Source organism: Acartia tonsa, chromosome 7, assembly GCF_053477335.1.
Source record: "Acartia tonsa isolate MP-2025a chromosome 7, ASM5347733v1, whole genome shotgun sequence".
NCBI classification, from domain to species: Eukaryota; Metazoa; Arthropoda; class Copepoda; order Calanoida; family Acartiidae; genus Acartia; species Acartia tonsa.
Window position 1 is genome coordinate 44,438,529 of NC_137266.1, and position 15,395 is coordinate 44,453,923.

The window sequence follows — 15,395 nt, forward strand, 5'->3', positions numbered from 1 at the left end:
ACTGTCGTCAATTTAGCTTGCTAACATGAAATTCATTTATTTGTCAGTGATTCAGCTAGTAAGAGGTAAGAGGATGGGGTAAAGTGGGAAGAAACAGGAAATCTAAAACCTAGTGTATTTTTTTGCCAAGGTATTCCCCCAACAATAACTAATAATTTAGCGCTCATGACAAAGTATCTGCAGAAAACTAATTTTAGTTTTCTGTAAAATGGATATAGGCTGAAATGGAATAGAGGGGGCAAGAGCTATATGTAACTTTGTCCTTCTTTTGTAATGGTTCTTTGAAATCAGCTAAAATTGGTGAAAATTAAAAAAAAGCTGAAATCAATTTCTAGCAGAATAAAAGGGGTCTTCACCACTTAGGTCAGGTAGTTATCTGAATTACTCCTTACTTTCAAAACATTACATGATAAAATTGTATTTTGATTGGTTTGTCTAACCAATAATTAAAATCTATGTACATAAAAGGAATTTTGTTTATTAGGTTAAATGGTACATTAATTTAACGTTCATAGTCCAATCCCTGTATACCATGGATTTTGCCATATGTTATGCTGTCATTAATTATACCGGTTCAAAAATCAGCAGGTTTTCCATATTATTTAATACCATAGTATAACTGTATGTTTTATATTTGAGGTTGATGTTAGTGTCTTGTCATTATAGAATAGTGACATAATTATTATTGACTTTTATTAGATGATTAAGTAGCATAGCTTTATATAATAAACAAGGATGACAACATCCATAAAAGCGAAGCCCTGAAACGGTATGACAGACGAACATTAACTATTGTAGAGTGTCAGAACTGAATATACAAAATATAAATATATAAGTTTTGACAAAATTATACATAAATTTGTTGCAAAACTTCTTAAATACAAAATACTGTTAATAAGCATTTTTAGGACTTAATATAAAAAGTCTTCACTTATAATAATGTATCTTATAGGAATCAGTACTCAAAAAATCAGATCAATCGGACTATTATATCACATAAAAAATGTTGTTAAAAAACAAACAACATGTTTAAAATGGACGTACGTACATTCTGGTAACGATTATAGAGTTGCTACGCTTTCTAAATCGTACTTAACTACTAGAGTAATCATAATACAAAGTTTGAAATCGATGGACAATTCTAATAAGCCTAAATCAATGAAAAAAGCTATCCTTTACGGACGACCCTAATTATAGAAAAGCTTAGACTTTAATACAAGAATTTAATTAAAGCAAAGCTCACAAATGAGAAATTTTAAAATTAGGATAGGTTCATCTGTCCGTCCGTAACGGATAGATCTTATAATTAATTTAGGTACGGTAGAAAAAGTCCTAATGATTTCCAACTTTGAATGGGGTATTCCTATCCAGTTTTTTGTTTAGGAAGAAATATTTTTTACCCGAGGGAATAAATGATGGAGCGATTCAAGAAATTTTTGCAAAGTATGAAAATCTAAAGAAAATAGTTCTTTTTGATTTTGATATACATATCAGATAAATGTATATAAAATTAGTGATCAGTTATAACTTTTTTCAACCCTATCATTGATTAAAATGCACTTTTAGGTTTACTCATTACCAAAGTTGCACATAAAAACTCTTTTTATTAAGTTATTAAACAAAATAAATTCAAATCAACAATTAGGCGTTTTTTATAATGCAGTAGACCATTTTGTAGTTATTTTTTTGGCATTTATTTTGTTTAATTACTACATAAAAAGAGTTTTTATGCACTGCTTCGGTAATTCTTAAACCTAAAAGCCCAATTTAATCAATGACAGTGTTGAAAAAACTTATAACATGTTTTATAGTTTTCGATCACTAATTTTATATACATTTATCTGATATGTATATCAAAAGCAAAGAGAACTATTTTCTTTAGATTTTCATACTTTGCAAAAATGTCTTGGTTACTTTTTGCACTATATTGACTCTAAAAAGGATTCTATATCTGATTTTTACATTTAGGATGATATATTTTATGCTAATTATTGTGTTTACATCAAGAAAAAACATATTTTTTGTTCCTATACCTTTTTTTATCATAAAATGTGAGAAACTACTTTTTTCATATATAAGGTGAAAAAAGTAACACTAAAGAAATTTTTTTTGCCTTAAGTATGTTCTAAACTTATAGATAAACACATTTCATAAAAAGATTTTTTTCTAAATCAGTCATTTAGGTCATGAAAATAATTTTGCAAATTAACATTGCAGATTTTTGCAAATAACTTGCAAATATGATTTCTGCGGATTTTCTAATTTACATAGGCGTTTTCTATGTATATTCCTCTTTTCAAAAATACCTCACTTGTCAAGATTGGATAAAAATTTCTTTGTGGTTGAGATTCCATAACTGTGCTAGGAAGGACATAAGTAGCCTTCCTTAAGTGAGAATTTGTTAGATGAAGGGCATAACATGCCTTCCTTAACAAAGATTTTGCAAGATTGAGGACATAAGTAGCCTCCCTTCACCTCACAAAACCTAGCTTTTTGATTCTTCACATAGCAAAATCTTGCATAAAATTGGTTTTTGGTCCATCACATAGCAAAATATTGGAAAACTTAGCTTTTCTGTCCTTCACATAGCTAATTCTTGCAAAACATAGCAAATTCTTACAAAACATAGCAAATTCTTGCAAAACATAGCAAATTCTTGCAAAACATAGCAAATTCTTGCAAAACATAGCAAATTCTTGCAAATTATAGCAAATTCTTACAAAACATAGCAAATTCTTGCAAAACATAGCAAATTCTTAGAAAACTTAGCTTTTCTGTCCTTCACATAGCAAATTCTTGCAAAACATAGTTTAGTTTAGTTCAGAGAGTCGGGCTGAGAACACGCATTTTTCAAGCTCTCCCCCGCCCTACCCTATGTGTTAAGCTCAGTTCTACCTTCCCCCTCTCTCTCAACTAGTTCCCCTCTCCCCACTGCCCGTGGTCACTCCGCAGTTGGAGGAAAGGGAAGACACTGTAGCCAGAGGGCACCTCGTATTTAGGCCTGGCAATGTGTATGTGTTAACGTATCGGTCAATTGTTAGCACAAAAAAAGTGAAAATAAAACATTAATGAATTAAAAATTTTTTTTTAACTTATGTGTAACCTAATCGCTTTAATTTAATGAACAATTTTTGGTGAAAACACTCACAAAATTTTTTAATAATTTATCGGTCTGGCAACATTTTACCGGCGCAAAGTACTCCCGACAAATAAGCTCTCCCATTGGCTAACATTTTTTCGCGTCCCACCATTGGTCAGCTGACCCACACTCACTCAGCACCCTCGGATCCGCCATCTTCACTTCATCATGGCCTGTAGTACGTGTGACAACCCAGAATATTGGTCAAAATTTAAAACAAATTTGGACGCTGCTTTGGATGTTAAGTTTAAAGAATACGATGCGAATATAGCTAAGGTAAGGGATGAGCTTATTCATAGTACTTTTGCCAGTCATAAAACCGAAATAAACGATATTAAATTGAGAGTCTCAGATTTAAATGTTAAAATTCAATCTATCGAAGGTATAGAAAATTTCGTAGATGCTAAATCTGTTGCAAGTGAACAAAAAGCGATTAGGACCACGATTACACAACAAAAAGACTATCTAAACTCTGTCGAATCGTCGAGAGAAAATTTCGTCAAATTTCAACTTCTACAAAACTCGATAAGAGAGCAAAGGTGCCGCGATTGGAGTTGTAGAATAGTGAATTTTCAGCAGCCGTGGAGCCGTGAAAATATTACAGAGTTTATCATATTTAGAAACATTATAAGGCCCACCCTTGAAGCCGCTCTTAAACGTGGGGAATTAGAATATATTCCCTCACATTTTTGTGATATCGTCGAGCGTGCTCATATGCTCCCATATACAAAGGGCCAGATCCCCGTTTTTATTTTTCGTTTTATGTCTAGATCCTACCTCGACGCGTGGATGAACAATAAGAAGGCTGTGCTTGACCGTTACAACGCCGAGATCAAGAGGTTCAATCCCAGGAACAACGCGTCACCGGTCCCGTTCTTCCCCAATAGGTTAGTCCAGGCGAAGCAAGATATGTCCGACCTCAACAGGAAGACCATGACCTTTGTATATGCCACAAACCAGATTTCGAGGGCCAAAGTCGCTGGCCAACATGTCCAATTCCAGCTCAAGAACGGCAGCCGCTGGATACGCTGCCTTAACCCATTTGGCAAAGACCTGAAGGAAATGGCCCAACCCATACCTGGAAGCGAGGACTTTTTTCTGTCGGAGGCACCGCCTATCCTTAGTTTCAACAAGCTAGCGCCTGAGGAAAGGAAAACATTCTTCTCGAATCAGGCTGATTTAACAGAGGATGACTTCCCAAGGCAGTTTAGTACGATCACAGCCCACCCTTCCAGCACGGTTCAACATAATTTAACGTCTGCCCCTGCCCCAGTTCTTGGGGACCTGGCTGTGTTTCCTCCCATAGGCTCTGCCGCAACCGTCGCAACCGCCGCACCTAGTGCACATACAGCCGTTGCACCAGCCGCACAGCCCACACAGGCAATACCTGCCGCCGTCGCATCCGTCGCCGCCGCTGCCGCACCTGCCGCCGCGCTCACCGCCGCACCTGCCGCCATGACCGCCGCCGCATCTGCCGCCACGTCTGCCGCACTTGCCGCCGTGTCTGTCGCCGTACCTGCAGCATCCATTGCCGCACCTACCGCCACACACACCGCCGCACTTGCCGCCACGTCTGCCGCATCTGCCGCATCTACACCTGTCGTTGACTCAGCACCTTCTGATCCTGTTGCCATGAAGGCATTTACCGTTGACTCAGCACCTTCTGATCCTGTGGCCACGAGGGCCAAAGCTAGAGACACCGCCAACAAAGCTAAGCAAAGCAAAGCAACAAAGGCGGTAATCACAACATGAAGATAAGTATCTTATACGACGAAAAAAAAAAGGTACCTAACAAAAAACACTCAGCTTAGCTATTATTATTATTATTATTGTCATCATTTTCAAAATGATTTATTTCGAAAAATTGAATGCTTTGTATCCACGTGAACTCTATAATATTATAATATTATTACTATATATTACCTAAGTTGTTAAAACGCCCACATCGCATATTAATTTCAATCTATTTTTCTTTTCTGCTGATTAACATATAAAATACATGGAACTTGTATGAAAATGAGTAGGGGGAACTAAACTAGCTTTAAATGTGTTGCCACCCCCAACACACACATAAACTAAACGCTATCGGAATAACCATAGTAAATATGGTAATTTTTTTCGCTTTAACGATAATATATTGTATATTAACTATTTTTATTTGTCCACTAATATCTACTGTGTTTCAGATGTCCATACTTGATGTTAAGACGATTCCTCCTGCGGTGCTCCTGGACCAGCTCTGCTATGACAAACCTCCCTAATGATCAGATTAACCAGGATTACGGTAACTTAAACGATAACATTGGTCTAAATCTTATGAATCCGATTTACGGCGACTACTTTAACGATTTCGAGAATGAATTCGGAATAAATTGCGTTTTTTCAAGTGAACAAGGTATCGTACAGAAACTGAAAACATTCAATGAAAACCTTCTCAATATTTTTAGCATTAATTGTCAGTCATTACATTCTAAATACAATGATATTGTCTCCACTGTAGACTTCTTTAGGCAACATGATATCCACTTAAATGTTCTGTGTTTTCAAGAATTATGGCTAAATAAGGATGTAAATATGGATTGCTATGGGATTAATAATTACGATTGGCATGTTAAACCCCGCACAAAAAATAGGGGGGGAGGGGTAGGTATTCTAGTAAGCAAATATTATAAAGTAGATAAACTATTTGATAAGTTTTCATTTAAAGAAAATATTCTTGAATCTATTTGCTTAAAAATTTCCCACAATGGACTAAAGTTTTGCTTACTAAACTGCTATCGGCCACCCAATCAGAATAATGCTGAAATAGAAGAATTTTTTGAACTTTTTTTAGACCTGATTGATAGAATAGCAGCTTTAAGCATACCATACTTCATTGTGGGAGATTTCAATTTTGACCTTTTCAAAATAAATAATATAAATAGCAACTCCATGAGAATTATTGAGTCTTTTTCTTTTAACGGTATCATAAATACTGTTACCAGAGCTACTAGAGTAACTAGAACCACAGCAACCCTTCTTGATTTATTCGGGGTAGGTAACTTTATTCAAAACCTAATGTCTTCCTTTGTTTTAACATCAAAAATCTCCGATCACTTGCCAATTATTAATTCATTCCGAATAGACAAAGTAAATAAACCCAAACCTCCAGATTTCTTTGAAAAAAGAGAATTGAATGATGAAAACTTTGATGCCTTAAACTATGCACTCTACCACACTAACTGGAATCATGTTTTAAGTCAAGACAACACAAACATTGCTTATGATAACTTTATTTCAACCTTTTTGAGACTTTATAATGAAAAGTGTCCAGTTAGAAAAAAACGAAAAAACAAACGTACCCAGCCCCAGCAGCCTTTCATGTCAGATTATTTATTGCGTTGTAGATTGCATAGAGATATTTTGTACAGCAACTTTTTAAAAGACAAAACAATTGAAAATGAAAGTATTTACAATGTCTATAGGAATAATTACAATAGGCAAGTGAGAAGAGCAAAGATTGATTACTACAGAAAACAAATAAGAGATGCAAACGGGGATGGGAAAAAACTCTGGAAAACCCTAAAGGAAGTCATTGGGTTTAATAAATCTTCCCCTGAGTGCACATACCTTCAAGTAGGCCCAAACAAAATTGAAAATGACCAAGAAATAGCTAACGAATTTAACCGTTATTTTAGTCAGATTGGGTCTTCCCTAAGGCCTGAAATTCCTTCCACCCCCAAAAACTTTTTTGAATATTTACCACCCCCATGTCAAGATTCCCTCTTCTTTGAGCCATTGTACCCCTTCAAGGTCATTAATATCATTCGTAGTATTAAACCTAAGCGTTCCACAGACATAAATGATGTCTCGATGTATGTTCTGTCTCGCTGTGCTGATACCATTGCCACTCCCTTAACACATGTTTATAATTTATCACTTCAAAATGGCACTTTTCCTGAAAAAATGAAAACTTCCAAAATAGTTGTCCTTCACAAATCAGGTTCACTCAGCGAGGCAGATAATCATCGAGGAATTTCACTCATTGACAACTTTTCCAAACCCATTGAAAAATATGTCTGTGATACGCTGGTTAAGTTCTTAGAAGATCGGTCTTTTTTTAGCAATCGCCAGTTTGGCTTCATGAAAGGGATCTCAACCTTTCACAATGTATTGAACTTAAGCACATTGATCACCCAAGCACTCAGTCGAGACACTTCCTGTATGGCCATATTTTTGGACATAAGGAAGTGTTTCGACATGATAAATAGGGACATCCTTTTTAGCAAACTGGAGAATTCAGGGATAAGGGGGGTTGCACTTGAGTGGTTCCGTAGTTACTATGCAAATAGAAAGCAGCGTGTATTTTTTAAGGGCCTTTTTTCCTCTACAATTGAATTCATTATCATTGGCGTACTCCAGGGGTCAGTCCTGGGACCAATTCTTTTTTTAATTTTTATCAATGACCTTGTTTCATGCAGTGAAGAGATCCTAATCAATCTCTTTGCTGATGACGCAGTGGGCTTCATTGAAAAGCAGAATATTATTCAATTGATTAACCTTGCAAAGGAGCTTGTCCCCAGACTGACCCAATGGTACAATGCCAATAAACTTCTCATTCACCCCCGCAAGACCAAATGTATGGTCTTTTCCTCCCCCCGTGAGATACTCACCCCCGCTGAGCTCGCCGCTAAGACCAACTTTGAAGTCTATGTAAACATGAATAATCATAATGAAAATGATGAGTCAAAAATCACTAAGTTGGATCTTGTGAGCGGTACCAATGAGGGTAGTATCAAACACTTGGGAATTCAATTAGACGAGAAAATGAAGTTTTCTTATCATCTTGAAAAAGTCTATAGCAAAGTCTCTAAAATAATTTATAGTATGAAAGTAATGCGTCATTTGTTGGACAAGAAACACTTAAAGCTACTCTATTCTTCTTATATTAAGTCGAATATCGAATATTGTTGTCTCCTGTTCACTGCCTGTCCTATGTATCTGTTAGCACCAATCATTAAGTTGCAGAAGCAGGCCATTAGAATAATCGAAAATTTGCCAAGCAGAGCTCACACAGCTGAATTCTTTAAATCTAATGGCATACTTCCGTTTAACCTGTTAATTGAATTCAATGTTTGTAAATTTATGCACGCCTATAAATTAGGCAATTTTCCCAAAATCTTTGAAAACACCTGGAATTTTGTTCAAGACAGACATACGTATGGCACTAGGAACAGGAACAACTTTGCTTACGAACCGGGCACCAATAGAAACTTTCTCCTGCACGCCCCTCTTAACTCTTTCCCAACTATATTCAACAACCTTCCACTTGAAATTAAACTAATTGATAATAAAAATACTTTTAAGAAAAAATGTTTTACTTATTACCTAAACAAGATTGAGTTTTAAAAAGCAAATATTTTATTTTTTCTCTCTTCCTTTACAACCTTCCACTTGAAATTAAACTAATTGATAATAAAAATATTTTCAAGAAAAATGTTTTACTTATTACCTAAATAAGATTGAGTTTTAAAAAGCAAATATTTTATTTTTTTTTCTCTTTCGTACTTAACAATTTTTGTTCTAACTAAGTTTCTATCCATATTTTTAGCCCTCGACTTTCTGTAAGCATTTAATTTCTTTATTAAAAATCAATAAAACAGCATTTCTTTAACCTCAAATCTCAACGAATAGGTTCCGTAGGAACCGACACACATACCTATGTATAGAGTAGCTTGGCTTAGTTTGTTTCTTATCCATTTTATTTATTTTACATTTTATATTTTGACTTTGACTTCTTCCATTATATTATATATTTTTATCAAGCAGCTAACGAATCGCGCAACCTCTACCTCTATCTATCTAATAAAAAATAACAAAGTTTTTTAGAATTTTGGCCGAAAATATATTTATTTATTTAAATTTAGATATCAAAAATTTTGTAATGACTATCGCTGACTGGTTAAGCTCATGTAGTGGGCATAGCCATCTACTCGTCGTAGTCGCTGGAGTCGCCGATGTCGTCGGGTTCCTGTTGGAGGAGCTCCTCCACAAGGTTCTGCTGGACGGTGACCAGGCGGTCCATTGCGGCGATGGAGTCCATGTTAGCCTGGAAGGAGCGGGCGTACGTGGGCATTACTGATATTAACCTCACGACCAACCCATAGTTGGAATACATCATGCGGAGGATTTCCTCATCAATGGCGTCGTTGCGGAATCTCCTCCACATCAACATGTCGCCCTCGTGCACAACGCCCAACAACCTCCTCTTGACCATAAACCAGAGGTCCAGACAGCGCCTGTCTACCCCCGGAAATGGGAGTAGATCAGGCACTGCCGCGAGGTTCAGCAGCTGCTGGACGCCGTGCACGGGTACAGGATCATCGACTTCATCGCTAGAATTGAGCATAGCGATGAGCTCCTGCACCTGGTCATGGAGGGGAACATTTTCCTCACCTCCAGCCTCCTCCGGAACTTCCGGCGCCCCATCTGGTAAAGCACCTTGGCCTTGTCCTACTTCCTCTTCTTGATCTGACATCTTGGAGACAATTGAAATTTGACCTTACCTACCCCATATTTATACCCCCCTTGTGTTTTAATACCATGCATTATGCAATCTTAATTTAACTTATTAATTAGTAAATAACTTTCCCCACTTCCGATTTCCCGCGTATTTTCCCTATGCTTTACAACCAATTGTCTCCCTCCCGCCCCTTTTTTCCTTTATTATACTGTGCTTTACCGGAAAACCACTCTTCCCCCCGCCCCCTATTTTTTCTCCCCCCCTAGCATATACCAAACGATAAGCGCCGCTCCGTCTATCTGGCTGGTAGCCACGACCGCGCATAAACCACTCACCACGCCCCATTTTCTCCCCCTCGTTTTTTTCCTCCCTTCCTCCCCCATACCTGTTCAATTCCTTGACCCATCTCCCTTATTCTTACTAGTCTCTCACTTCACCAACTTACATTTCTTATCCTTACTTTTTATGCTAATACTAAATTAATCCATAGCAAAATATTAATTAACAGACATCCTATTACTTTATACATCTTTCAAATAAAAAAATAAAAAGTTCATAGCAAGATATCTAGGATTTATTAAAAAACAAATCAATGAATTTATGGTAAATTATTTTTAAAATAATATTTAGCTACTTTTTTTTTAAAAAACTAAACTGTATTATTTATTTCTCATTTTGCAGACTTTTTTTCTGTTGATCCATTGTTGATTTTTGTGAACGTCTTGCGGATATTTCCGCGGTTGTTTTTGCGGATATTTTTGCGGATATCTTGTATATAAAGTCGTAGAGAACTTGACCATAACTGGTCCTGACCGGAAATGGCCAACTTCTGGAGCTATAGTTGGAGACAAGCCCCCTCTTGTGCAGTTATCCGCTCAGCAATTTCACCTAATTTAGTTTCATGATACTCCATATCCTTGTTTGGGTTGTATAGTGTGAGTGCCAACTCGGTTTCTAAATAACCCTGTTGGTATAGTAGACGGGCTACCTCACGACGTACTTCCTCACTGACATTGTCACCATTAACTATATTGAGAAGTCGTTGATATGTTATTGTCAATCTATTGCGTAACGGCTGCCACATTTGTTGGTATTCTTCCTCTCCGAACATTTTCGTGCCTAACAACAGTAAGATTTAAACTCCACTAAAGCAAAGCTATAACCAAATTGTGCGCGCACTAGCACGCCACAGACTTTTTTTCATGACCCACTTTCACCCTTTACTTTCAAAAAAGAGTGAGATCAACGTTTTCGAGCACAAACCACTCTCCCCTCTCCTTCCCTCACCTCACCCTCCCCCATATTGTTGCCCCATTCACAGCCACGCTGTGACCAGTTCTCAAAACATAAAAATCAGATTCCGGAGGAATCGAACTTTACATATTTAGGGACACACTCCCATTATCAAAAACCAAAATCAGATTCCGTAGGAATCGCACATGACCTATTCTTTATTCTGTACAATAGTACAATTGTACATCATAGGATTATTATATCCATTCTCAAGAAATAAAAATCAGATTCCGTAGGAATCGAAACCAACCATTACACCTTGTTCACTTAAGTACACTTAAGTACATGATACGATTATATATTAGGATATCTTATTCATTTTTTGGATTTTTGGATTTTTGGATTAGACCAAGTGTTATCGCGAGATTTGCCGTTATCCTGTAATTATTGGTGTGGAGATGTCCTTAGACCCGGACAAAACTCCACTCTATAATGAAAATAATTTGTTATAAAGGAAACTGTCTATGTAGAGCTGAAAAGGGATCACAACGGGAATAGCGACTCCTAGTGGAGGTTTTGGTTCCTTAATTGTTCCGAATTTACGCTTGGAGAGGTTGCAACTGATAGTAGGAGGATGTCTGAAATACACAGCAAGATATTTTATTCTTTCATTGTTAAGATTATTATTTATTTGCACATAAAACATTGTATCGGCTTAGCAAGCGTCAAAGTACACCAGTGGCTCCACAACCCTTAAAGGGTTATGCTAACTATCTGGTACAATGTTGCATGGAATTTTTATTGTAAAATGTTATCTTCATCTTATTCGAACTGGCCTGGTAACTAGGTGGAGACGAAGTTCGGCCAATTCCATGCTAGGTACTTAATAATAGTTATTATGTATATCATTATATTATTATCAAACCTGCATCAAACAAAACAAACCAGAAGAATCAAACAAATCAAAGCATAGTAACATAGTGTATGATATATATCTAATAAAATATGTTGTACCTTTGAGGAAAATAAATCTTATCTTATCTTATCTAAATTCTTACAAAACATAGCAAATTCTTGCAAAACATAGCAAATTCTTACAAAACATAGCAATTTCTTGCAAAACATAGCAAATTCTTACAAAACATAGCAAATTCTTAGAAAACTTAGCTTTTCTGTCCTTCACATAGCAAATTCTTGCAAAACATAGCAAATTCTTGCAAAACATAGCTAATTCTTGCAAAACATTGCAAATTCTTACAAAACATAGCAAATCCTTGCAAAACATAGCAAATTCTTGCAAATTATAGCAAATTCTTACAAAACATAGCAAATTCTTGCAAAACATAGCAAATTCTTACTAAACATAGCAAATTCTTGCAAAACATAGCAAATTCTTGGAAAACTTAGCTTTTCTGTCCTTCACATAGCAAATTCTTACAAAACATAGCAAATTCTTGCAAAACATAGCAAATTCTTACAAAACATAGCAAATTCTTGCAAAACATAGCAAATTCTTACAAAACATAGCAAATTCTTGGAAAACTTAGCTTTTCTGTCCTTCACATAGCTAATTCTTGCAAAACATAGCAAATTCTTACAAAACATAGCAAATTCTTGCAAAACATAGCAAATTCTTGCAAAACATAGCAAATTCTTGCAAAACATAGCAAATTCTTGGAAAACTTAGCTTTTCTGTCCTTCACATAGCAAATTCTTGCAAAACATAGTAAATTCTTGCAAAACATAGCAAATTCTTGCAAAACATAGCAAATTCTTGCAAAACATAGCAAATTCTTGCAAAACATAGCAAATTCTTGCAAAACATAGCAAATTCTTGGAAAACTTAGCTTTTCTGTCCTTCACATAGCTAATTCTTGCAAAACATAGCAAATTCTTACAAAACATAGCAAATTCTTGCAATAGGGGTCCCAAACTCAAAAACAAATTTTCAGTGCGATCCGACCACTGGTTCTTGAGATACGGTGACCTGGTGTCCTTGTTACTGACAGTAAGATTTGGGAAATGGTTCGAATCCTTAGTAAATTTGGCTAAGTCCAAAAATTTTTTGACACTTAGAATATTTTCGACCTGGTGTCCTCTCAGTAGGTACGCTTGGTGTCACCTTGGTATTTTTTCTTCAAAAATTTGACTAAGTGTCAAAATATTTTTGGACTTAGCCAAATTTACTAAGGATTCGAACCATTTCCCAAATCTTACCGTCAGTAACAAGGACACCAGGTCACCGTATCTCAAGAACCGGTGGTCGGATCGCGCTGAAAATTCGTTATTGAGTTTGGGACCCTTATTGCAAGAATTTGCTATGTTTTGTAAGAATTTGCTATGTTTTGCAAGAATTTGCTATGTTTTGTAAGAATTTGCTATGTTTTGCAAGAATTAGCTATGTGAAGGACAGAAAAGCTAAGTTTTCCAAGAATTTGCTATGTTTTGCAAGAATTAGCTACATGAAGGACAGAAAAGCTAAGTTTTCCAAGAATTTGCTATTTTTTGCAAGAACTTGCTATGTTTTGTAAGAATATGCTATGTTTTGTAAGAATTTGCTATGTGAAGGACAGAAAAGCTAAGTTTTCCAAGAATTTGCTATGTTTTGCAAGAATTTGCTATGTTTTGCAAGAATTTGCTATGTTTTGTAAGAATTTGCTATGTTTTGCAAGAATTAGCTATGTGAAGGACATAAAAGCTAAGTTTTGCAAGAATTTGCTATGTTTTGTAAGAATATGCTATGTTTTGCAAGAATTTGCTATGTGAAGGACAGAAAAGCTAAGTTTTCCAAGAATTTGCTATGTTTTGCAAGAATTTGCTATAGTTTGCAAGAATTTGCTATGTTTTGCAAGAATTTGCTATGTTTTGCAAGGATTTGCTATGTTTTGTAAGAATTTGCAATGTTTTGCAAGAATTTGCTATGTTTTGCAAGAATTAGCTATATTTTGCAAGAATTTGCTATGTTTTGTAAGAATTCGCTATATTTTGCAAGAATTTGCTATGTGAAGGACAGAAAAGCTAAGTTTTCCAAGAATTTGCTATGTTTTGCAAGAATTTGCTATGTTTTGTAAGAATATGCTATGTTTTGCAAGAATTAGCTATGTGAAGGACAGAAAAGCTAAGTTTTCCAAGAATTTGCTATGTTTTGCAAGAATTAGCTACATGAAGGACAGAAAAGCTAAGTTTTCCAAGAATTTGCTATTTTTTGCAAGAATTTGCTATGTTTTGTAAGAATATGCTATGTTTTGTAAGAATTTGCTATGTGAAGGACAGAAAAGCTAAGTTTTCCAAGAATTTGCTATGTTTTGCAAGAATTTGCTATGTTTTGCAAGAATTTGCTATGTTTTGTAAGAATTTGCTATGTTTTGCAAGAATTAGCTATGTGAAGGACATAAAAGCTAAGTTTTGCAAGAATTTGCTATGTTTTGTAAGAATATGCTATGTTTTGCAAGAATTTGCTATGTGAAGGACAGAAAAGCTAAGTTTTCCAAGAATTTGCTATGTTTTGCAAGAATTTGCTATAGTTTGCAAGAATTTGCTATGTTTTGCAAGAATTTGCTATGTTTTGCAAGGATTTGCTATGTTTTGTAAGAATTTGCAATGTTTTGCAAGAATTTGCTATGTTTTGCAAGAATTAGCTATATTTTGCAAGAATTTGCTATGTTTTGTAAGAATTCGCTATATTTTGCAAGAATTTGCTATGTGAAGGACAGAAAAGCTAAGTTTTCCAAGAATTTGCTATGTTTTGCAAGAATTTGCTATGTTTTGTAAGAATATGCTATGTTTTGCAAGAATTTGCTATGTGAAGGACAGAAAAGCTAAGTTGCTATGTTTTGCAAGAATTTGCTATGTTTTGCAAGAATTTGCTATGTTTTGCAAGAATTTGCTATGTTTTGTAAGAATTCGCTATATTTTGCAAGAATTTGCTATGTGAAGGACAGAAAAGCTAAGTTTTCCAAGAATTTGCTATGTTTTGCAAGAATTTGCTATGTTTTGCAAGAATTTGCTATGTTTTGCAAGAATTTGCTATGTTTTGCAAGAATTTGCTATGTTTTGCAAGAATTTGCTATGTGAAGGACAGAAAAGCTATGTTTTGTGAGGTTTTGCAATGTGAAGGACAGAAAAGCTAAGTTTTGCAAGATGAAGGACATAAGCAGCCTTCCTAATGTAAGAATTTGTCAGACAAAGGACATAAGTCACCTCCCTAAAGTTAGATTTTGTTAGATGAAGGACATAAGTAGCCTTCCTTAGATCAATTTCCAGTGACTTCTGTCCTAATTAGGAATGACTTTGTTTTCTTTCCATGATCCGGGTTGGTTGTCTGATGAGTGTTACTATACCTAATACACATGATGTTTGGACAGAAAAGGAGACATTTGACTCTCCTTGGTTATCCTAGGTTGTTGGACCATGACGTTTGAATGTGATGGACAGCATCTCCGCCCGTATGAGGTAAGCATGCCTATCACTATACCCTAGAACAATCGTATAGTGGACAGTAGTGTGAATGTTTTTAATAAA

The 15,395-nt window shown here is 35.6% G+C and overlaps 1 protein-coding gene across 1 annotated transcript; it reads left to right on the plus strand.

Moving 5' to 3' along the window:
• Nucleotides 1-2,896: 2,896 nt before the first annotated feature.
• LOC145324564 (uncharacterized) lies at nt 2,897-5,400 on the plus strand. Its single transcript, XM_080167147.1, has 3 exons — nt 2,897-3,415; nt 3,910-4,876; nt 5,326-5,400. Exons 2-3 carry the CDS (start codon nt 3,929-3,931, stop codon nt 5,398-5,400), a joined length of 1,023 nt encoding a protein of 340 aa, XP_080023273.1. The 5' UTR covers nt 2,897-3,415; nt 3,910-3,928.
• Nucleotides 5,401-15,395: the final 9,995 nt, after the last annotated feature.